Genomic DNA, 24479 nt, shown 5'->3' with positions numbered 1-24479 from the left:
TGTGGGTGTGCGTGTGTATGTGTGTGTGTGTAGGTGCGTGTGCGTGCGCGTTTACGCGCGTGTGTGTATGAGGGGGGGGGGGAGGGGGGATACGAACACCACTTGCTACATCTGTGATCCATACTAGAGGAGTCTACTCTAAGTTTACAAGTGAAGCATGGAAACGTCTACACAAGATTCACCCCTGTTATCACCCTCAGATGTGTCGTTATGGTCTTCCCAAAACCATAATCCCAATTCCAAATCCGTTGAGACAATCGTGGGTGTTGTAAAATTGGGGAAGACCAACTCCGGTGAATTGACTGTGTGGTCTGCCATTGTGTACCAATCAGAACCCGTGTAGTTTTCTGGTTGCAAGATTTGATTCTGGTCGTTAGTGATAAGAATTCCAAGTCTACGGTTCCTGCCGCGTCCCCATTTCGCTCCAGGAGAATTTCTCGAGTTATACAAAAGGCCAGAGACGTGAACAAGTTTAATAGCAGCAACGTATCCTACAAACTGAGGTAAAGCACGCTCAAAGGCATCTCTCCTAGCACCATTGCAGACTGGTCCTCTGATGTTAAGTTTGCTCCAACCTGTACCGCCTGAATAAAGAAGAGATCAGAACTCCGTTAAGATCAGTTGGTGATATGCAATACGGCTTTTACATCATACGTAAAGGCTTGGTAAGTCCGGCCAAACCTTTACGGTCATCGGCTCTTGTAACTTTGGCTTATGAATACAGGCGTTTAGTTATACTTTTAAAACTCCCTGAAGAAGCCTACCACAGTTAGAGGAAACGCGTCGGAAAATAAAAGAAATTTTACAACTACTGTTCACAGAAGTACTGCTCACTAGTCTATATTTAAAAAATTGGGTTTTTTTTTGAAGGAATTTGTCATATAAAAGATAGCGAAAATTTTTACTTACCGATTTCACAGAATTGTCCTTGAAGGCCAGGGGCACATTTACAGGTAAAATTTTTGCTTGTGCCGTGTTGACGACATGATCCCCCACGCAAACAAGGCTGGCTGAGGCATGGCGTTGCCTGCAAATGAATGTTAAAAGGCGTTTAAAACGAAGCCAAACAAAACAAAAAAAAAATACAGCTTACATACGAAGAGGTGACATTATTGCTAAAAGAGTAAGAACAATACAAAGAGGTAAATTTTGGAAAAAAAGTAACTGATTAAAAAATTAGGATTTACTATAGTCACAGAAAGATTTACCGCGAATACGGTTGCCGAGATATTATGATTAATGCTTTGAAAAATATTTTCTTTTGATTCTATTAAAATTGATAGGGTCAAAATAAAGCAATCATGAAATATGACAGGTTTAATTTGCTAGCAGAGAAATGAAGGAGAGAAAATGCATAATTTTGTTTTATCTAAAAGAGGGAAAGAAAGGGGAAAGAAGACAAAGTTTTGGTTGTCGATCAAAATGTCAGTGTTTATCCCCCAATATACAAGAACTCTGCGTGAAAAATGAACCACCTCGTTTACTTTGCTTTTAATTCCAGTTTGATTCTATATTATAACATTATAGGTTTCTGTTATATACCCTCAGCAATCTTGTTCGCTGTTATATCTTTCTAAAATGGCTTAAATTAAACCTTCAACCTGACAACTAGAAGATCAAACTTGCATTAAACAATCCCTTAAAGGAAATAAATAAATAAATAAGAATATTTACCACAGTCGGGAAGTGACTGAAATCGTTGCTGGGTCCAAATTTCTCAGACTTTCTTTCCTTGATAGTGGACAACAGCTGGCATTGTCGACTGTTGTGAGAGGCAGAATGTATAGCCACATAAATAGAAAAGCAGAGAGGAGCGAGCAGGCAAAGATTCTGGCAATCTTCGGCTGTCTCAGTGGAGTGTGATTCCATGGAAGCCTGAACATTTAAAAGGCTATGCAAATACGCAATAAAATTTGAAAAGACGATTTCTTCACCAGTGGAAGATGTGTACACTTCAACATTTGAATCATGGTCATACAGCACTGAAGAAAAACTAGAAGCGACCCAAAGGAGACCTACGAACTTCAAAGAAATTAGAGTCATTTTGATCGTAAGTTTGAAAGCTCTACTTGAAAAGAACTCTATATTGGTAGCCGCTGGTGATTTTATAATTTGTCAAATTATGCACATCATTTGTAATACGTGTTAAAAATAATAGATTTCCCAGTTTTTAACGAGTGTCTTGGGACCTTTCTTATGATATCTTCAAAGAAACTTTCTTAGAAATGTTTTTATCTGTGAAAATAAGCTGGACGCAGTTTCCCCTGATTATAGTAATTCCTCGCCCCCCTGTTTCCTTACGATTTTATATACCAGAAACCTGAAGTTATCAAGGTACAAAAGGAATAAACAGCAGCAATTAAAAAGTGGTAAATAATTCCTAGCATCCATTAAAACAGCAGGAAAATGATGATTGATCAAAGATATTTTGTTAGATTTTGAATTGCGGTGCAACCCTACTGATGAAGTATTTCATTCTTTTTTTCAAGGGTGACAACTGTGTAATTATATAAATGAACAAAGGCTGATAGTTTCTAAAGAAACTGTTTGGGGCTGCGTCGGTGGGGTTAACGAAATAATTTGAATATATCAACATTTACCATTTCAACTTTGTTGATATATTCAAATTATTATGTGTAATTATATGTTGTTCAGTCGCAAAATAAGTATTGCAGAGTTACATCGTTAAATTCTAGTGTAAACTAAGTGATAAAGTTTTCTGCATTGGTTAAGGGTAAAAACACGAGTAGAAGCTTTAAATAAATTATGCTTTTGACAGTAAAATTTGGAGGCCAAGTTTCTGTTAATAAATCATAACGAATTTTGCCCCGGATTCATATGATTATCTGCAGGATTTGTGAATCCTTTACTTATTTCTTTTTGTACCAAAGTAAATGCCAGATTTGCATTAAGCAGGCAAAGTTACAAAAGAAGAGTGTGTTAGTTGATTTTTCACTAAGGAGTAACTTTAGCTATTATCTATTCTTGTTATCTCTTCTCCCTTAAAAAAACTTTCTACACTAAGGGCTAAAAGTAGTGATTTCATATGAGTAATTTACCTCAAGGACATGATCGAAAGAGTTCAGAAAAGAGCTCTGCGTATATTATTTCCGGCGCTGAGCTACAAAGACGGCATTGTGGCTGCAAACTCCACTCGCCTAAATGTGAGAAGAAACGAACTCTGCAAGAAAGTTTGGGGCGGTATCTGTGTGCCTGGGTCACGGCTGTACCACCTTATTCCACCAAAGCGCGCCGATTGCCACGTTTATGAGTTGCGCAACAAAAACCATGTATCACTCTTTAAATGCCGGACCGAAAGATTTAAAAAATCTTTCTTTCCAACAATGGCGTCTAACGCCCAGTTCTTGTAGTCAAGCAAACCTAAGCGTTTTTCATTGGTATGTAACTGCCGATTCTTGTAATTCCCAGTCCCTTTAGACTCTTAATTTTAAAGTCAAATGTAAGATTTTCGTATTTTTTAAATTTTTAAAGTATACTTGTAAATTCACATGTATTTCACCACTTGGGTGCCATTTTTGAATACTTTAATACACCTTCTATCAATCAATCAATCAGTATAGATCATAGTCAAAACTATGGATAGGGATGATGGTGCGCTCTGATGATGATAGTCAGAACAATGGATAGGGATGATTGTGCGCTCTGATGATCATAGTGAAAACAATGGATAGAGATGATGGTGCGCTCTGATGATGATAGTGAAAACAATGGATAGGGATGATTGTGCGCTCTGATGATGATAGTCAGAACAATGGATAGGGATGATGGTGCGCTCTGATGGTGATAGTGAAAACAATGGATAGGGATGATGGTGCGCTCTGATGATGATAGTGAAAACAATGGATAGGGATGATTGTGCGCTCTGATGATGATAGTGAAAACAATGGATAGGGATGATGGTGCGCTCTGATGATGATAGTCAGAACAATGGATAGGGATGATTGTGCGCTCTGATGATCATAGTCAGAACAATGGATAGGGATGATGGTGCGCTCTGATGATGATAGTGAAAACAATGGATAGGGATGATGGTGCGCTCTGATGATGATAGTCAAAACAATGGATAGGGATGATGGTGCGCTCTGATGATGATAGTGAAAACAATGGATAGGGATGATGGTGCGCTCTGATGATGATAGTCAAAACAATGGATAGGGATGATGGTGCGCTCTGATGATGATAGTTAAAACAATGGATAGGGATGATGGTACGCTCTGATGATGATAGTCAGAACAATGGATAGGGATGATTGTGCGCTCTGATGATCATAGTCAAAACAATGGATAGGGATGATGGTGCGCTCTGATGATGATAGTCAGAACAATGGATAGGGATGATTGTGCGCTCTGATGATGATAGTGAAAACAATGGATAGGGATGATAGTGCACTCTGATGATGATAGTGAAAACAATGGATAGGGATGATGGTGCGCTCTGATGATGATAGTCAAAACAATGGATAGGGATGATGGTGCGCTCTGATGATCATAGTCAAAACAATGGATAGGGATGATGGTGCGCTCTGATGATGATAGTCAGAACAATGGATAGGGATGATTGTGCGCTCTGATGATGATAGTCAGAACAATGGATAGGGATGATGGTGCGCTCTGATGATGATAGTGAAAACAATGGATAGGGATGATGGTGCGCTCTGATGATGATAGTCAGAACAATGGATAGGGATGATTGTGCGCTCTGATGATCATAGTGAAAACAATGGATAGGGATGATTGTGCGCTCTGATGATGATAGTCAGAACAATGGATAGGGATGATGGTGCGCTCTGATGGTGATAGTCAAAACAATGGATAGGGATGATTGTGCGCTCTGATGATGATAGTGAAAACAATGGATAGGGGCGCTCTGATGATGATAGTGAAAACAATGGATAGGGATGATGGTGCGCTCTGATGATGATAGTGAAGACAATGGATAGGGATGATGGTGCGCTCTGATGATGATAGTGAAAACAATGGATAGGGATGATGGTGCGCTCTGATGATGATAGTCAGAACAATGGATAGGGATGATTGTGCGCTCTGATGATCATAGAGAAAACAATGGATAGGGATGATTGTGCGCTCTGATGATGATAGTGAAAACAATGGATAGGGATGATGGTGCGCTCTGATGATGATAGTCAGAACAATGGATAGGGATGATGGTGCGCTCTGATGATGATAGTCAAAACAATGGATAGGGATGTTTGTGCGCTCTGATGATGATAGTCAGAACAATGGATAGGGATGATGGTGCGCTCTGATGATCATAGTTAAAACAATGGATAGGGATGATGGTGCGCTCTGATGATGATAGTCAGAACAATGGATAGGGATGATGGTGCGCTCTGATGATGATAGTTAAAACAATGGATAGGGATGATGGTGCGCTCTGATGATGATAGTCAAAACAATGGATAGGGATGATGGTGCGCTCTGATGATGATAGTCAGAACAATGGATAGGGATGATGGTGCGCTCTGATGATGATAGTGAAAACAATGGATAGGGATGATGGTGCGCTCTGATGATGATAGTGAAAACAATGGATAGGGATGATGGTGCGCTCTGATGATGATAGTCAGAACAATGGATAGGGATGATGGTGCGCTCTGATGATGATAGTGAAAACAATGGATAGGGATGATGGTGCGCTCTGATGATGATAGTCAAAACAATGGATAGGGATGATGGTGCGCTCTGATGATGATAGTCAGAACAATGGATAGGGATGATGGTGCGCTCTGATGATGATAGTCAAAACAATGGATAGGGATGATGGTGCGCTCTGATGATGATAGTGAAAACAATGGATAGGGATGATGGTGCGCTCTGATGATGATAGTCAAAACAATGGATAGGGATGATGGTGCGCTCTGATGATGATAGTCAGAACAATGGATAGGGATGATGGTGCGCTCTGATGATGATAGTGAAAACAATGGATAGGGATGATGGTGCGCTCTGATGATGATAGTCAAAACAATGGATAGGGATGATGGTGCGCTCTGATGATGATAGTCAAAACAATGGATAGGGATGATGGTGCGCTCTGATGATCATAGTCAAAACAATGGATAGGGATGATGGTGCGCTCTGATGATGATAGTCAAAACAATGGATAGGGATGATGGTGCGCTCTGATGATCATAGTCAAAACAATGGATAGGGATGATGGTGCGCTCTGATGATGATAGTCAAAGCAATGGATAGGGATGATGGTGCGCTCTGATGATGATAGTCAAAACAATGGATAGGGATGATGGTGCGCTCTGATGATGATAGTGAAAACAATGGATAGGGATGATGGTGCGCTCTGATGATGATAGTCAAAACAATGGATAGGGATGATGGTGCGCTCTGATGATGATAGTCAAAACAATGGATAGGGATGATGGTGCGCTCTGATGATCATAGTCAAAACAATGGATAGGGATGATGGTGCGCTCTGATGATGATAGTCAGAACAATGGATAGGGATGATGGTGCGCTCTGATGATGATAGTCAAAACAATGGATAGGGATGATGGTGCGCTCTGATGATGATAGTCAGAACAATGGATAGGGATGATTGTGCGCTCTGATGATGATAGTGAAAACAATGGATAGGGATGATTGTGCGCTCTGATGATGATAGTCAGAACAATGGATAGGGATGATGGTGCGCTCTGATGGTGATAGTCAAAACAATGGATAGGGATGATTGTGCGCTCTGATGATGATAGTGAAAACAATGGATAGGGGCGCTCTGATGATAATAGTGAAAACAATGGGTAGGGATGATGGTGCGCTCTGATGATGATAGTGAAAACAATGGATAGGGATGATGGTGCGCTCTGATGATGATAGTGAAAACAATGGATAGGGATGATGGTGCGCTCTGATGATGATAGTCAGAACAATGGATAGGGATGATTGTGCGCTCTGATGATGATAGTGAAAACAATGGATAGGGATGATTGTGCGCTCTGATGATGATAGTCAGAACAATGGATAGGGATGATGGTGCGCTCTGATGGTGATAGTCAAAACAATGGATAGGGATGATTGTGCGCTCTGATGATGATAGTGAAAACAATGGATAGGGGCGCTCTGATGATGATAGTGAAAACAATGGGTAGGGATGATGGTGCGCTCTGATGATGATAGTGAAAACAATGGCTAGGGATGATGGTGCGCTCTGATGATGATAGTCAGAACAATGGATAGGGATGATTGTGCGCTCTGATGATCATAGAGAAAACAATGGATAGGGATGATTGTGCGCTCTGATGATGATAGTGAAAACAATGGATAGGGATGATGGTGCGCTCTGATGATGATAGTCAGAACAATGGATAGGGATGATGGTGCGCTCTGATGATGATAGTCAAAACAATGGATAGGGATGATTGTGCGCTCTGATTATGATAGTCAGAACAATGGATAGGGATGATGGTGCGCTCTGATGATGATAGTGAAAACAATGGATAGGGATGATTGTGCGCTCTGATGATGATAGTCAGAACAATGGATAGGGATGATGGTGCGCTCTGATGATGATAGTGAAAACAATGGATAGGGATGATGGTGCGCTCTGATGATGATAGTCAGAACAATGGATAGGGATGATGGTGCGCTCTGATGATGATAGTGAAAACAATGGATAGGGATGATGGTGCGCTCTGATGATGATAGTCAGAACAATGGATAGGGATGATTGTGCGCTCTGATGATCATAGAGAAAACAATGGATAGGGATGATGGTGCGCTCTGATGATGATAGTGAAAACAATGGATAGGGATGATGGTGCGCTCTGATGATGATAGTCAGAACAATGGATAGGGATGATGGTGCGCTCTGATGGTGATAGTGAAAACAATGGATAGGGATGATGGTGCGCTCTGATGATGATAGTGAAAACAATGGATAGGGGCGCTCTGATGATGATAGTCAGAACAATGGATAGGGATGATGGTGCGCTCTGATGATGATAGTTAAAACAATGGATAGGGATGATTGTGCGCTCTGATGATGATAGTGAAAACAATGGATAGGGATGATTGTGCGCTCTGATGATGATAGTCAGAACAATGGATAGGGATGATGGTGCGCTCTGATGATGATAGTGAAAACAATGGATAGGGATGATGATGCGCTCTGATCGGTTACTCCAACTCTGCATATTCTTTGGTCTTAACTTTCGAGCAACTCGCGCGGAATTTGTGCACCAAAAAATTGTAATCGTCACAAGAATAAATGAATCAAAATCCTCTCCTTGTGTTGTTTTATCTCACTGTTTTATAAAAGTTATACTGAAACAACTATTCACCTCAGCATTGGTAGCTAACGGTGGATATTAACCTCGCCGCTTCGTGGCTTGGCTAGTATCCACCACTAGCTAGCTGCTTCCACTTCAGTGAATAGTTGCTAATTAACCGCTTTTTAGGTTTCTGGCTTGATACAACTGACTGATCAACCGGAAATTATTGTTTTCAAGTAAAATGTTTTACACAGTACTTGATTTGCTCTTTGCTAGTAATTCTAGAACTTCATTGTTAACAACCACTTCTTCTATCGTAGAACGTCGAGGCCTTTTCTGATTACTACTGTTTTTTCGTGAGCTGCGAATGTTAAAATAACTGGAGAATGAGTTGGAAAAGTTGCGTTTCTTTCGGCGGCAAATCTTTAGAAATACGCTTCTAAACTCACGACTTCTCCAGCAATAAATTATGGGATTCACAAAGGACGATGCAAAAGTCAGAACCTTTACCAGTGCATTAACAAGACTCTGTTTGGCTTTGAATGTTTCAGGAAAGCATTCCGGACAAGTTTTCTGAAGGAAGTAATAAAAACAAGATGGAAACCAGCACACCACAAAGACGCCAATGACGATCATTATGGTAATGTTTGCTCGGCGTTCCTTGTGATTCTTGGCGGCATTTTTATTATTGTGTGATAGCTGCCTACTACTCTGTGACATTTTCTTGACGTGGGATTGTGCTGTTAGATACATGAAACTGTAGCAAATTACAATGACAAGAAATGGAGTCATTACATTGGTTATAATGACCATGATGCTCCACCAGTGAGTCGGACTGTAGGTGCATTCCTTATAGGGATTATCTTGTTCCCATGGGAAAAAAGGAAGGGATGAAACCAGTAGGGCGTCCACCCAGGCAAAGACCAGTGCCAGGACTACTCGACGACGTGAGACAATAGTTATATGGTTCAGCGGATTTCTTACTGCGATCAGGCGCTCTACGCTGATGACTGATAAACTTAGAATGGAAGCATAACCCGTCAGGAAATATGACGAACGAAAAATATCGCATACAATTGTCTGCGTTGGTTCATCCCATGTAAACTTTTTCAAGATATAACTTGGCATGGCAACCAGGCCTGCTAAAGAGTCCGCGATTGCCAGGCTGAAAATTGACAAGTAGGTCACGTGACGCAAGGCAGGATGATTGTAGATGGCGAAGCATACCACGCAGTTCCCGAGGACAGTGCCAAATGAAAGAAACGCCAAAGTTATGACAAGCGGAGTTCTTGGGACCTCAGTATAAACATTATCTGTTGTGAGGACTATGGGCGGGATGTCAGTGCTGCGGTTTGACATCTGCATGCTGCTGAAGATCTGAAAAGAGAGGTTTAAAAAAAGGTTTCATAAGCTCATTAAAACCGTCCAACTTACAACAATGCACTCGATTGCTGATATTTTAAAACCATCAATTCAGTAAATTGGATTATAGAGAAACAGAAACTCCTCAAGGTGTAAGAATAAGTATAGATTACTTTCAACGTTTGTACCAACTTTGATGACAAATCCCTTTAGGTTACAATGAAATATATGAAGTTCATATATTTTGAACTGCGGTATTAGATACGTATGATGCACGATCCTCGCAGTAGATAGCGCTATTTAAGCAATAGCGAAAATCAGACCTGAAAAAAATCAGGCCTGTACGGGATTCGAACCACTGACCTCTGCGATACTAGTGTAGAGCGCTGCACTAGTATCGCAGGGGTCAGTGGTTCGAATCCCGTACAGGCCTGATTTTTTTCAGGTCTGATTTTCCCTATTGCTTAAATAGCGCTATCTACTGCGAGGATCGTGCGTCATACAAATCCCTTTAGTTTTGAATTTTAAACTGTCCAAGGAAAGAGCTAAGAGTATATGTCTGTGTAGGTATCACTGAGTACTAGCGATATCATAATTTTAATTTCAGAGCATCTCAAAGCGTGCAACTTGCTTCTGGTTCAAAAGTTTCAGAGGTGCTTCGCAGTGTTTCAAATTAGAATTTAGGTAGCTTCAGGCGATAAAAAATATGCGAGTAACAAAAATCTTAAAAATGCAGTTCATGAATGGAAAGATAGATTCGTCTCATGAAAATAAAAATTAAATAATCCATTCATCGATGGTGACTTCGATACTTTGCTTCGAAAGAATGTACAAAAAATGTTCAATTGCGTACGTAAATCTTCGTCGTAAAATTATCATGGAATGTTATAATCCGCTGTGTTTTAACGTGTCGATACTTAAAGGGTTTTGATCTAGAGTACCTAGAGTAGCCTTTAATCGTTCAATGATATGTGAAACAGAGATTTAAAGTTGTTTTCGGACAAAATTGATTCAGAAACAATGATTTTCTGAATAAAACAAGTGTTTAAATTCAATTTGTAGCCATCCCGGGGCTAATTGGCTTAGCGTCAGGCCCCAGTGTGCAGTTCAGACATGCCTCATTGCAACATAGTCGAACATTTTTCAATGAATGAAATTTCTTAAGGATCATTTTAGTAAATTCGTACACAAACACTTTCAGGAGCGACTCTAACTAACTTGAATTGTACCGCACTTACGATGAAGTCGATAAACGGTATTACAGCCACCCCGTACCTTAACCGGCTATCCGTGAATCCTTAGTTACTCTTCCCTTCTTGATACTGCCCAACGCACCTGTAAATTGTTTTACCTGGAGATTTAAAGCAATGCGCTGAATCGTATCAAAAACGTGGAACGGTGTTCGTTCGACACTGGAAAATTTAATGCACACACATGTTAATAAAGTTTGACCTTTTGTTCTGTAAACGTGATAACCTGCAAACACTCTTGATTTGAGTATCGATTTCAAACACTAAAATGCCTTTGGTCATATAGAGTGTTCCGGTAGTCAGCGATGATTGTGCCCACGTCTCACTTTCCTCTGGCAAACAACGCGCGAATTCTTGCTTGGTGGAACCAAAAATCTCATAAATCGACGCACTGGAATCATGATTTAAATCTTTTAAGCAGACGAATGAATAAGCACTTGCTTTTTCTTTTCGTGAAGCGATAACTTAACCCGAGTGCTAAGGTGTATCACGAAATCTCATTACGATCCAGGCTGGTAACGATCTTCTTGCCACAAGGATGGCAATCTTCACTCATCAGATAAAGAGCAAATTGCAGAGATCGTGCCAGGAACGTGAGATCTTTAACTGTAATGTGGCTTTGTCGCTACTGAAACATAATCTGCAATATCTACAGCCGCGTGTATAAAAAACATACAGAATCTCCGAAGATTCTGCTTTTTAGCTGCCGTTTTACGACCTTCCAATTTTTATGGACGGTAATCTTGGAGATCAGGGTTGGAACGTGCCATTCACAGACTGTCATCTCTGGAACACCAATTACGATACAAATTTCTCAACAATTGCGTCTGGGAGCGTGGTGAAAGTAACCAATCCTTTATTTGCTTGATTCAATATCATTAAATTTAAAATTCGTAGCGTTTTCGAATGATGATGATCAATAATAACTTGACTTTTAAGTTTTATGTGCTTTCATTCTTAGTGATAAAGTTATGAATTTGAGCTGCAATAGTATGGTACTCTCAAACAGAATGTCACTAGAAAATCAAAATTAACATCCTGGTAACAATGTATTGATGGACCTCTATATGCTCATGAAAAGCTAGCATATAAATGTTAGAAATAGTTATAAAGATTACGCAAAACATTTCATTAAAAAGGCTAAAATTGAGGCTTAAATTGCTTGAAGTTTCCCACCTATTTTTACGAAGTATCTGACTTGACTCGTTGAAGCTACTAACAGTCGCGTAATCAATGAAATGCAAACAGGAAAATGACTTGATTTGTCATAAACGGTGATTGACAAGTCAGATGAAATAGTCTCCCTGCAGCGGTGATGTTTCGGTCACGCAACGCTCCCTCTCTGAGGGAGCGTTGCGTGACCGAAACATCACGGCTGCGGGGAGACTAGGCACGGAACGGTATGACTTCAAAGCATGAAACTCAATAGTATCAAGACGCAAGGTGAGCTAGAAATTGTCAAGTGTAAAGAGAAGCTTTACGGCCGGATTGACTAGGATGTGAAGATGCTGTTGAAACAGAGCACTGATAACTTATGATGTTGGTCAAGTTAGTTGGCCGAAAATTCCCGCTCGTCTGACATTTAAAACCTTATTTTACCCGTCTTTTAGAATATATATCTATCAACTTAATAATTTCCAAAGTTTCCATCAGTTTGTACTTTTACTGCATTTGGCCTACAGGCAGTAAAAAAATACATATAATCGATTACAATGTCAATACCGCTCAAGACACACATGTTATTAAATTGACATAAGGGAGTCGTACAAGCGTTAGACAATAGTTTCATTTCTGAGGTCTACCATAATAATAACAAAAACAAAAAATGTACGACGGTTTGGTTATCCAACACTTGCAAGATCAAGGCAAATTTGTACAGTTTTTGAAGGTAAACAACTGCGATATGAGAGTGGATATGTCTAACTGCCGTTAATTTACCGTGCGCGTCGAAAAGGATTTAAACAAAGCTTACTTCAGTCACGGTGTTAAATGTTATAGCTGTAACAATCAGACTCAACTCGTGTCAACGCAAACTTACATTGTAGAGGTGTTAGAAGAACAGGTTTGGACTCAAACTCACAGTTTTCCACCTCAGAGGTTCGACTGCTCGTCTCTTAGATGATTTCAGACAAACTTGAGAATAAAAACACGACCAACCTCACTAGATTTTTCTAGCAGTGGGGTATTGTCGTGTGTGGGATGTTCAGCGAAAATACATATCTGAAAATACTTAACTCAACAAGATTAGAAGAGGCCATTAGCTTCTTAATTATCGACTGAAATATCAAAATATGATAGCTCGTAAACTATTTTTATGCATAGAATCCTACCATAACATTTAACTGTAATGTAAATCGCTAATGGCACAGCAATTTATTTGTTATTAAATTGTGTTTGAAATAAAGCGTGTGCATTGTTTAAAGGTATTTTTTTGAGAAAACACCTCATTAACCTCGCTCTTATTTGACACATACTGAAAAAAAGTATTTCTGAACAGGACAGTACAAGTGCATTGTAGGACGAGTGCTGTCTGTCTGTCGTCTGGTGAGGCCATTGCCCATTTATCGCATCATCTAAAGAAGGTCAAAGGTTTCGTATCGGGGTTTCCTTCGAACATAACAACTCAAAGAAGATCAAAGAAGTGCTGACCGTCTAGGAATGTTCAAGAAAGATGTAGGGATAACAAGCCGTTTTTTTTTTTAAATATGTCATACAGTAAACGCGGTTTATTTTAGTTTCATGCCCACAAAAAGACTAAAATGCTAGCGGTAATTGTTAGGTATTTAATTCCTGTTTATTGTAATCACTTAAAATAAAAAACGAATCTACAATACAATTTAACTTTTAATTTTGAGAGATTTAAGCCAAAGCTGAATAGAAGGTAATTTCTAATATATTTATTTTTATCTTTCAGCCACAGACCAAAAAATATCGACACCTGCGATTTCCTGAATGTATCTAATTATTGTATTTTCAGTAATGAGTAATTCACGCAAAAGATCACCTTGAACTTCACCTTCACAGAATCTTATTACGAAGGCTTCACCCAATATCAAATTAATTCATAGACGCAGTCAAAAATGATTTTAAAAACATGAATATGTGATGTTGTTTTTTTCACTCTGTGAAGAGCTCAACCTTTCAATCGGTCGCTACAATTTAATAGTCAGACGAGGGGCTTTTGAGCAGAAACCGAAATTGAAATCAAAATATATAAATACGAAGAGACAGCTTAACACTTTTTTTATGAAGACGCTTCTTTATGAATAAAAACTACAATGAAAACAAACTTTTGAATTTTTGAACGGGATATAAAAATTTTATCGAGGAACTCCAGAAAAGTGGTGATATCGGAAAATTATACGAAGATATATATTTTTCTCAACACATATCATTTTCCATAATATATCACTTTAGAATTAATTTGGGTGGTATTTTCCGCGAGGTAAAAATGCCAAATATCCACATGGGCTGTTCTCATTTGGTTTGTGACAGGATATCACGCTGTACTAACCTTCCACTAATTTAGATTCTGCTTACATTTTTCTGCCCTCAGCTGATTTAGCCAGATGCTTGCATCGATGAAATATAATTTTTTTTCCAGTTGTACTGTATGTTTATCACAGATGGTGACCATACCTTCGATAGCTGATTGTTCGCCGGTGATAAAAATTCCCTTCCTATTAATTAATCATGTATGAACCTAACCATATTTTAAGACGGTGGATGATAAGTAACCAATTGATCCCAGCAGGTGAAGCGCAATTGACACATTTCTAAAATAAACCTTAATAAAGACATCAAGCTTCGTCGGAGCTTGAACTTTACGTCTCGCATAGAACGGGTTAGGCGTTATCACCAGCAGAGCAACGAAACCACAAGTAAACAACATGTTCCTTTAGAGGCATATGGTATTTCGAGGACTGGACTGGACTGGACTGGACTGGACTGGACTGGACCAGTAAAACGTGGACTAGTAAGGCGCGGACTAGTAAACGCGGACTAGTAAACGCGGACTAGTAAAACACGAACTAGTGAAACGACAACAACAACAAAAAACAATTTCATACGAAGGCGATCATAAGACTTAATGGCAAGCCAATTTAGTGAGTGACAATCCCAGTTTGACCTTTAAGCTGCAAATGGGTTTGACACGCGCCAGATACAAACGAATTTATAAGTTTAGGCTAAGAAAGAATTTTATTCAGCACCAGTTTAAAATACACTTTCGTCGTAAATTTCACGGCAGAAACGCAGGAATTCGACGAATAAAAGTCGCATTAAATCTCCTTGTGTCTAGGTAGAAAGAGTCTCATTGACTTCAGCTTTTCGGTGGAAGAAAAGCCGATTTACACACGCCATTACAGAAAACAAACAAGCAGACTGACAACTCCAAAACACATATTTGCATTCACTTACAATTTGACTTTCCGTGAAATTTTAAAACGGAACAGAGGTAAATCTTCGAAGATTAATCGTCGTTGGAAATAAAAAATACTTTCCGTAAGATCTCTAACTGTTTTTCTTTTCACGAGAAAATCGTCGCATGATCATTTAACTCGTGCGTGTTTGTCATACCAGTACTGCTGTTTCTTCAAAAGCGTATGCTTCTTTCTTCTTCAATTGACAGGTGTCACATCGTGACAGTTGCTTATCAAAAAAAATGTTTCACAAATAAAAATGTTTCGGCTTTTCTTCCACCGAAAAGCTGAAGTCAATGAGACTCTTTCTACCTAGACACAAGGAGATTTAATGCGACTTTTATTCATGGAATTCCTGCGTTTCTGCCGTGAAATTTACGACGAAAGTGTATTTTAAACTGGTGCTGAATAAAATTCTTTCTTAGCCTAAGCTTATAAATTCGTTTGTATCTGGCACATGTCAAACCCATTTGCAGCTTAAAGGTCAAACAGGGATTGTCACTCACTAAATTGGCTTGCCATTAAGTCTTATGATCACCTTCGTATGAATTTGTTTTTTGTTGTTGTTGTCGTTTCACTAGTCCGCGTTTTACTAGTCCGCGTTTTACTAGTCCGCGTTTTACTAGTCCGCGTTTTACTAGTCCGCGTTTTACTAGTCCTCGTTTTACTAGTCCGCGCTTTACTATTCCGCGCTTTACTAGTCCTCGTTTTACTAGTCCGCGTTTTACTAGTCCGCGTTTTACTAGTCCGCGCTTTGTTAGTCCGCGTCTTACTAGTCTAGTCCAGTCCAGTCCAGTCCAGTCCAGTCCAGTCCCCGAAATAGCATATGCCTCCTCTAGAGCGCAATGCAACTGTTTTTAATGGGTTGTTGCCTGTAGAGTGCAGGAATCTTATCGTCACAAGTTGAAATAAAACATCTTGACCTGCGGATAATAACCATATCAGCTTTTGCTATTAGATACTGATCTTCAAACTCTAGACTGTTCTTGATTAACGTGCAAATGTTTTGACCCAATTTACTAGTACTGCATTATTCATCGAAAATGAAGAGCAAACTTCGAATTCATTACCAATAAACTAAAACCCGTCACTGCGTCTCCTGACTCGAAAGCTGGAATCACTCCGCCGGAAGAGAAAACGAAATAACTTATGTGACCTATAAAAAAAATTAGAAATAACTCGGTAAAAAAAGCTTCCTCTCCAGTGATTAAATACGGGCTCGGAAAAAAAATTATCACATGCTTATACTATCAGTTCTTATTTTTAACGAAGAATATTCAATTCCAGCCAAAGCTTATTTAGGCTAGAAATCCGCATAAACCCACACATGAAATAAAAATACTCTGCATATTCTCTGAATATTCCAATGAGCATTCCGATTAAGTACTGTCAAAATGAAACCGAACATGGTCTTTTTGGAGTGATACATGATTTTAAGAACTGACAATTTTTTGTAAGTATTATGGGATTTATATCTCTTCTCCCAGCAATCCATGTTGGCCAAATTATCATTTAAAATAGTAATAATGATCCAACGAAATTTGATATGACTGTCACGGTCTTTTTCTAAGTAAGATGTAATACTTTGAAGTGTGGATAAATCATTATTTTACTTACCAGACCAGATTCCAGCTCTTGTTAACGGTTAAAACATATTTGAAAGTGGTGACTTTCTCGGTGGGGCCCGGAATCCCGATGATTTGTGATGCAGAAAAACTTGTCAATGATAAAAAATGTTTCAGAATCTTCTAGCTCGATGATCTTAGCAGACTAACTAATTCTCTGTAATTCTCTGTAATTCTCTTTCTAGCGTTGGTAATATCTCGGCTACTAAAGCCAAATTAAGACTAAAAGTGACCGCAAACAAAGTGGGTTGTACAACGTTGTTAATTTACGACAACCCTCGGATTAACTGCTCCCTGGCACAGTTCTTGACCAGCTGATAAAACTTCATCGCCTGAAATTCTCAATTCCGCTCCATCCTCTCTCACTGTCGCGTTGGTTAAGTGCAAACTTTCAGATAGATTATGTAATGTCCGCGCATTACTGCGTCTGTTTCAAGTTCGCTTATCACAGAACAGCTCACTCATATATTTTATGTGCTTAATTGTTCCTAATTTGTATTGGCATCGATATCAGCGCCACTCTGCCTTAAACGTATTTCAATTTCACTTTCAACGAGGAAAATAGCCAAATGTAAAAATAATATGCCTACATTTTTCTGTGAAGACCAGCCGTAGCTCATCTTCTTTACAAGATATCTGTATGAAATGCTAGTTGCCAAACGAATACCATTTTGAAGTTCAATACATGTTAAATTCAAACTACATGTCATCATGTTGCAGTGACTGCATAATCATTTCCAAGCCCGTGGTCGCATTAAAATGCTGAAACAAAAATTGCATTTACACCCCACTCACTATCTGGCAGTGGAAAAATAAAACTTCAACCCTTTTTTAGATTTTATGGAGCTGTTTGGTCAATCATACGACGAAAAAAGAAAACAATTTTCACGTAAAATCATGGCCATCGACACAACATGATATTTGGAAGCTGTAACCGACTGATCTTTCGCTTTTGCTTGAATTAATATAGCATCGCTAGCAGAAGGATATAGTTGATTACAAGTGACAACTTGAGCTTTATAGTCTTGAAATTTGAAACAGCACAACCATCGCCCAGGAACTCTCAGTTAACAGTTTTTGATGGTTGTGTAAAACGTTTTAAAAATACGGTTCCGGTCAATGATACCTTTAGCAGGAAAACTTGAAATGCTGCCTTATACGCGATGAACACTGAGAATAACTGACTGACAAGTCAGGATGATATTCCCAGTATTATGTGTTCAGCTGTCTTCCGTACTATAGATAAAGAATTATGTAAATTCATCTTCAGTTTCATGCAGTTATTTTCATTATTACAGCGCACGGAAAACATTTGTTGATTCCGATCAATTATTATCATTTTTATCATCATGGTAAATTATCGTGTAAAGAACACTCCTCGAAGACGAGGTTTAAATTGCAGCTTTCAATCAATCGTTGCCATGGGTAACATTAGTGTTCAGGCGTGATTGACAACATTGATTGAAAGGGGTTTGTCGATCTTAGTGCATTTTTTTCTGTCTGATGTACCACTTTCAATTATTTGATATAAATCAAGAGAAAATAATGGAGCTTTTATATTTATGTGATATCTTGATTAAAATTGAAATTAAAATGTTAAGTGTTTTTTCCCTTCTTGGAACACCAGAGGAAAAGAAGAAAGCTCCATGACAGGTTGCACTTTGCGAAAGTCACATTTTGTGACAATGAGGTTGCAGTTCAGCGAGCAAGACATTGAAATCAATACATGAGCTTGCATTGCATTCTTGTCTATGGCAGCTGTTTTTATTAACAAACTAGTGAACACCGGATTTCGACGATCTCTATCTTAGGAAAATTCGCCGGTGTGGTTTCTTTAGCATAACAAAAATCAAACACAAATGTTTTAATTTCTTTTTCATGATCCAACCAGAAATTGAGTCAGTAGCTTCCAAATCGGTGCTATCCTTGTCAGTAAAATATATGTTTTCAGTTATTTATCGTAAAGTTTACAAAAACCAAAGGGAATGCCTGAGGCTTGGGAGAGTGGGTTTGCAACTGATTAAAATGGAAACATTTAAAAAAAGTTATCTGCACTCCCGTTAGTCACGGAAACCAAAAAATCAGAGGTTGTGTTCTAGCGACAAATGTTAAAATTTGTCACCTGTATATAGCTTTTAGAACCTGCATTTGTTTATTCTTTAGTTGTCATTGCCTCACCAACGACAAAATGGAAGAAAAACTTTGTCTACATTTTAGTTGAACCGACTTCGACCGAAATTTTGAGCAAAGATCCAGTCCAAATTATACTAGAAAGAGAAGAAAACTATGCGTGGTATCCAAGGTTTATTTGTTTGCTTCCCCGATATAAAAAGAAAAAAGGAGGAATGCCATTCAAAAGGTGTGAAACTGAACTGATGTTTGTAGTTTTTAGGTAATTTATTCAACAGGAGAACACGATATTCAGACCTTTTTGAAGTTGCGTAACTCAGTTTTTATAAAGAGATAACGTTCAGCGTGGCCCCCTTTGCGTTTTATACAAGCATTCTTCCTACATAAGGACTTCAGTACTATCCAAGCCAGTTCACTCTTTGGCTCAAAACAACGCCCTTGTAGTTTTTTCAAGTAATGTATTCAAACGAAAAAAACATTAATTTTCTAGCCTTTTTTAATGTTACGTAATACTGGTGAAGGCATGTCCATCAGCCCTACTCTCTTGTGCGCTCGTTATTGGCATTCTCGCCGGCTACGTAGCTTCGTAAACCAGTTCGCTCTATATTTCCCGAGGGAAAGGAAGGTACAAGCTTGGAAATGGTTTCAACTCAAATTCTGGGTCTGTCTCCGTGATCATGCTGCACGTAAATATAATTATTAGTATCTAAACCTCCAGCCACACCCTAATATATCCGAGCACAGATATTTAGCAGAGGGTTGAAAAAGGACGATTGAAATATGCATATGCAGATGAAATTTCCCTCCTCGAAAAGAGCCATTTTAAACATTTCCATGCTCGTTTATAAACAATTCTTACTGAAAAAGGCTTCGCATGGCATTTTGTCTTAGTTAACGCCACAATATCGTTACTTTGAGGGTATTATCATATTTTTTTGATTCCCATTTTTGATTTATGAAAATTTGAATAGAAAGTCTTTTTTATGTTGTAAGTAGACATGCTGAATGTTATATGTGAATATTTAAACTTTGCCTTATTGATTTCATAAATATACAAGAATACCAATGTTAGTTACTGTCAATCTGAGGAAATTTGAGCGGATGAATCCGTAAAACATTTTGATTTTCTTTATTTTCATCCAAACCTGTGGTCACTTTTTCTTTAAGTTAGCCTCAAAATTTCAAGTGCAGCTTTGCTGGCCCTTAATGCATTAATTTCATACAGCTTTGTTAAAGTATATTAATTATTAAAAATTTGAAAATGCAAAATTTATCCCACAAAGAACAGATAGAAGCGTTTGATAAAAATTCCTCAATGCCTAAAATCTCTGACAACGTCGAATTAAAAAATAAGTTATTTTTCTGTTCATATTTTTTTCTAATTACTCACATGTTTTCGTTGATACGCACTTTGATCCAAAGGGAAGATATTGCCACTCAGCTAGCCACGCTGTGTGATATTATTAGTTCAAGTCAACTGTTATATTAAGTTTGCTCATAATCAGGTATGCGCAATTTCCGTCAATCTCGGTAAACTTCCCAAACAAGTGAATTTGATATTAGCTCTGCGGCCTTCTATCATCACGTCCGATCTAAGCTATGATGCATTTTCGCGACAATATCCAGAGTGGAAAACACTTGCATTTTGGTAGAGCTTCGAGCGAGGAATCCGAAGATCTTACCTTCAATTCCTCATAGGGACTTAAAATTTTTCCATTGTCTTACGCTCGTGACAAGACGAAAAACATCTTTCTCTCGCTTGCATTTTAGCTTCCATTTAAGTGGGTGTTCAAGATGTTTACTTGTGGCTCTATAAAAACTTCAATTCAATTACGAAAGGGTTGTTTTCTAAACAATAACTATGTTTCGAGGTGTTGAACTCCTTTTGGCTTTTCTAATCTTGTAGAAAATAGACAATTGGTTAACGCACAAGGCCTCGTAGCGATATTACATTCACCACAGATGCAAATAGAAAGTTAGTTTGTAAGTCGATGAAACGCTCGTTTTCCTGGATAGACTGAATTCTTTTTTTCTCCTGAAATTTAGCACCACTATCTCATACCTTTTCAACTTTATTTTGTACACATGAATATTTTTTAATCAGTCATTTGAACGGTGCCATCCCAGTGCTAAAAGTTTTGACTGATGAGAAAGGTTACGAAAATCCGTAGAAAATATAACTAGGTACGAAGTGAGGATTGTCAAAGGAGTTTCTTTTAAGCTTTTTACTTTACCTTTATTAGTCTGTTCGCTCTTTTGCCAATGTTGTTTTAAATTAAATAGATTACATTAGCACACCTCAACAAGAGATTAACCTGTAATCGTTTTATAGAGTGGGACTATTTTCTAGCGCTCGGGAAAAAAATCACTGTGTGAACCGATGTAGAATGCGAGTAGGGATTCCACAACCACGCAGACTAAAGCAATATTGATATCTTTAGTAAGCAGCCAAGGTTTTATCAAATTCAGCGTCAGTCGATGTTACTTATTTTGATCGAATATCAGTTTTAATCGGAGTTTAGATACACTATATAAACGTGTTTCTCATCTTTACCTCTTTTGCCAACCGTGAATTTTCAGCCGCATTTTTCACCCAACTACTTGTCTCTAATGACTAATCGATATGGGACATATATCATACTTATCTTGTTCGGAGTTAATGTGTATAATTCAGTGTATGATTGTGATGTTTTTATACCCATATTTTATGGCTGCAACAGCAAAATGAATCAAAGAACGAGTGAAAAACATACCTGATATGATGATTAAATTTTTTGAAGGATTTCTTTAACTGAGGACTTTCAATGGATTTCCCTTTCGCTTTTAAGGTCGCCTTTTCTCAGGTCTTTGTCAATAACCTAACAGGTGGCTCTGCTGTTTGAAGTTTAAAGCTCACCGACACAAACACACCTATGACGGGCTCACGTGTAAAATTTGTCAACAATAAAAGAAGTTAATCGTAACTGACAAGGGGCGTGTGGAAGTCGTTTAGTTGTCAACGTTTACGGTTAATTGACGTAGACCCAAGGCTCCATTAATTTACGTGACAAAACATTAAGGTAAACACTTTCGTTTGTTTTTAGAAGGATTTTCACTAGATCCAGCTCGCAACAAAGTATTGCATTGCATTCTGGCCTTTCTTACCGTCCGTTTAGCACCGTCAGTTTTTGTAATCCGTCTTTATTTGCATATTATAAAAGAACTAGTCAATTCACTACCTTTGCATTAGGTCTCTTAATATTTTTTACACCTTTCTCGAACATGGAAAATTTTTACAATCTCATAGTATTGATTCTATAGATAGCTTCCTGTATGCTTCCCGCCAATATCTTTATTCGTAAAAATTCAATTAGCCTAGCTCCCAGAAGTTTCTCCTCGTCAGGAAAATTAGACTTTGCACGTATTTTATGATTTAGGGAACTTCGTGTCTCCTTCCTCTTTTTTAGATAGATCTCGCCGCCGTTTTAGGCTAAGGTGTAGTTGTAAACATTATGTTAAGGTTAAAAATCTCTTATTAAGCCCTAGGTCTCGACCAAAACTCATTTCAGTTGTTGAGTTTCACAGACATAATGAACTGAAATGGATTTGCAACTTCTGTCGATAGCGAAGATTGCATTTATTTTTGAAGTCAGGGGCTTTTCCAGCGAAAAAGAGATATTTGGAAAATTCAATTTTTATTTCAAGCGCATGCAGTGGCTGAAAACGTTCACGCATGGCTATCCACAATGTTACCCGCTAATTCTAAACGCTTTCGTTCCGAGAAAAACCATCATGAGATGATTATCGCACCATTTTATCTACCGACAGTAGCGCAGGTTGAACATTTTAAGTTAATTGACGAAATATTACGAATAAAAAATGTTTAACTCTTCAGTATTGCTTTTTCGGAAGGACAAGAAATAATATACATAACAGCCTTTGACCAGTTTGAAAAGACAAGGTTTGGAATGATAAAGAAATAATTACACGTAGAGCATTTAGATTAACCCATCTGTGATGCACGCTAACAGCACCACCTAATACAATAACACATTATCAACACTTATAATCGATTTTTCGCGGCCTGGTTTTTAGCACGAAAATGATGTTTTCGGTTAGATATTGATATGTATTTTAATCTTACCGCAAACTCCGGAGCTGGACCCAATAAACGAGATATTATCGAAAGTCGGTAACATCCGTTTTGTAGTTTTATTATATTTGCTTTGAATTAGCGAACGAACCGATTTACTGACAAGTAAATAGAATGTTATTTTAAAAAATACATATTGTGTTTGGTAAGATGAAATTCAAGTCACGTTGTGGTATAACGATTAACAACAGCAGGTGACTGTTCCTTTCACTTACATGAGTTATTCTCCTTACCGTCTGCCATACTAGTCTTATGATGTTAGTTGGGAGAATTTGGTATAGGATCCACTAATAATCCCCTAATTGATATTTTTCTTTATTCTCATCACTTGTCTGCTTGATCTTGTATTGATATTGTAAGGAGAAATTCTGCCTTGGTCACTCGTGGGAGTGAAAGGGTTAATTAATAATAATAATTGAACTGAATGGAGTGCAATTTGGGCTGAATTCATACGCGTGACTTCAAGATCGAACAAGCGCGCAGCGCGAGTTCGATTTGAAATCACAAGTATGATTTCAGACCAAAATTGCACGACACGAGGTTCAATTACCACTTTATTACATCTATTTTGAAATTGCCCAAATACAGGACTTGGTCAATTCAAATATTTTACTGATGCAGTACTGAGCCGGTTTTTAAATAAAGAGCGGAACCGGAAACACTTTTACGTCTTATTTTGTATGCAAAACAGAAAGACTGACGTCATGTGTCAAAAACTGTGGTTCATGTGTCAAAAAGTCAAGCGTAAAATGATGCGATTTAGAGCGTAAAATCATGCGATTTAGAGCAAAAAATGGTGCGATTCGTGAATAAATCGCACCAATTAGAGCCAATCAGTTTACAGGGACCACCAGTGATTTCAAAATAGATGTAATAAACCAAGAAAAGAACACGTCTACGTTAACTGACTTCAATTCACTCACGCCTACCTTTGATTATTTAAAACATCCGAATCGCTAAGACGCACTTGGATTGGTAGACCACAATGTAAATTTCACGAATTAAGATAGTATAGAAAATGGCAGACTAAGCGCGCAATGTTTTGTGGTTGATTAGGATAACCTGATCAATTTGGGTCTATCAATGCTATGTTACCCTGGGGTTCATCTAGCTGCAAAATGAAAGCTTTATGGGAATCGGAATTTTTTTTTTATGTAATAACCCACGCTGGTTAACACGCATGGTTATTTGAAGAAAAATATTAACAGTTAAATCTCTCGTTAGCGGAAAAATTGGAAAAGTGTCCGATTGTAGAAATATCCGCCCACGGAAATCACTTTTCATTTACAAATT

General features: G+C 38.3%; 1 protein-coding gene across 9 annotated transcripts; it reads right to left on the bottom strand.

Annotated features, from left to right (window-relative positions):
• Positions 1 to 8263: 8263 nt before the first annotated feature.
• On the bottom strand, positions 8264 to 23281 carry LOC111340450 (histamine H2 receptor). 9 transcript variants are annotated; one of them, XM_022947353.2, is made up of 2 exons: positions 23178 to 23281; positions 8264 to 9643 (listed from the first exon to the last, which is right to left on the bottom strand). In XM_022947353.2, exon 2 carries the CDS (start codon positions 9629 to 9631, stop codon positions 8513 to 8515), a length of 1119 nt encoding a protein of 372 aa, XP_022803088.2. In that variant the 5' UTR covers positions 9632 to 9643; positions 23178 to 23281; the 3' UTR covers positions 8264 to 8512. The 9 variants fall into 9 exon arrangements, with proteins under 9 accessions (XP_022803088.2, XP_022803064.2, XP_022803044.2 ...); XM_022947329.2 differs by lacking the exon at positions 23178 to 23281 and adding an exon at positions 21808 to 21958; XM_022947309.2 differs by lacking the exon at positions 23178 to 23281 and adding an exon at positions 20445 to 20476.
• Between the last annotated feature and the right edge of the window lie 1198 nt (positions 23282 to 24479).

The sequence above is a fragment of the Stylophora pistillata genome, chromosome 3 (assembly GCF_964205215.1).
Source record: "Stylophora pistillata chromosome 3, jaStyPist1.2, whole genome shotgun sequence".
Lineage (NCBI taxonomy): Eukaryota > Metazoa > Cnidaria > Anthozoa > Scleractinia > Pocilloporidae > Stylophora > Stylophora pistillata.
Note: the sequence above shows the minus strand (reverse complement) of the source record. Positions and strands in the feature narration are given on the sequence as shown.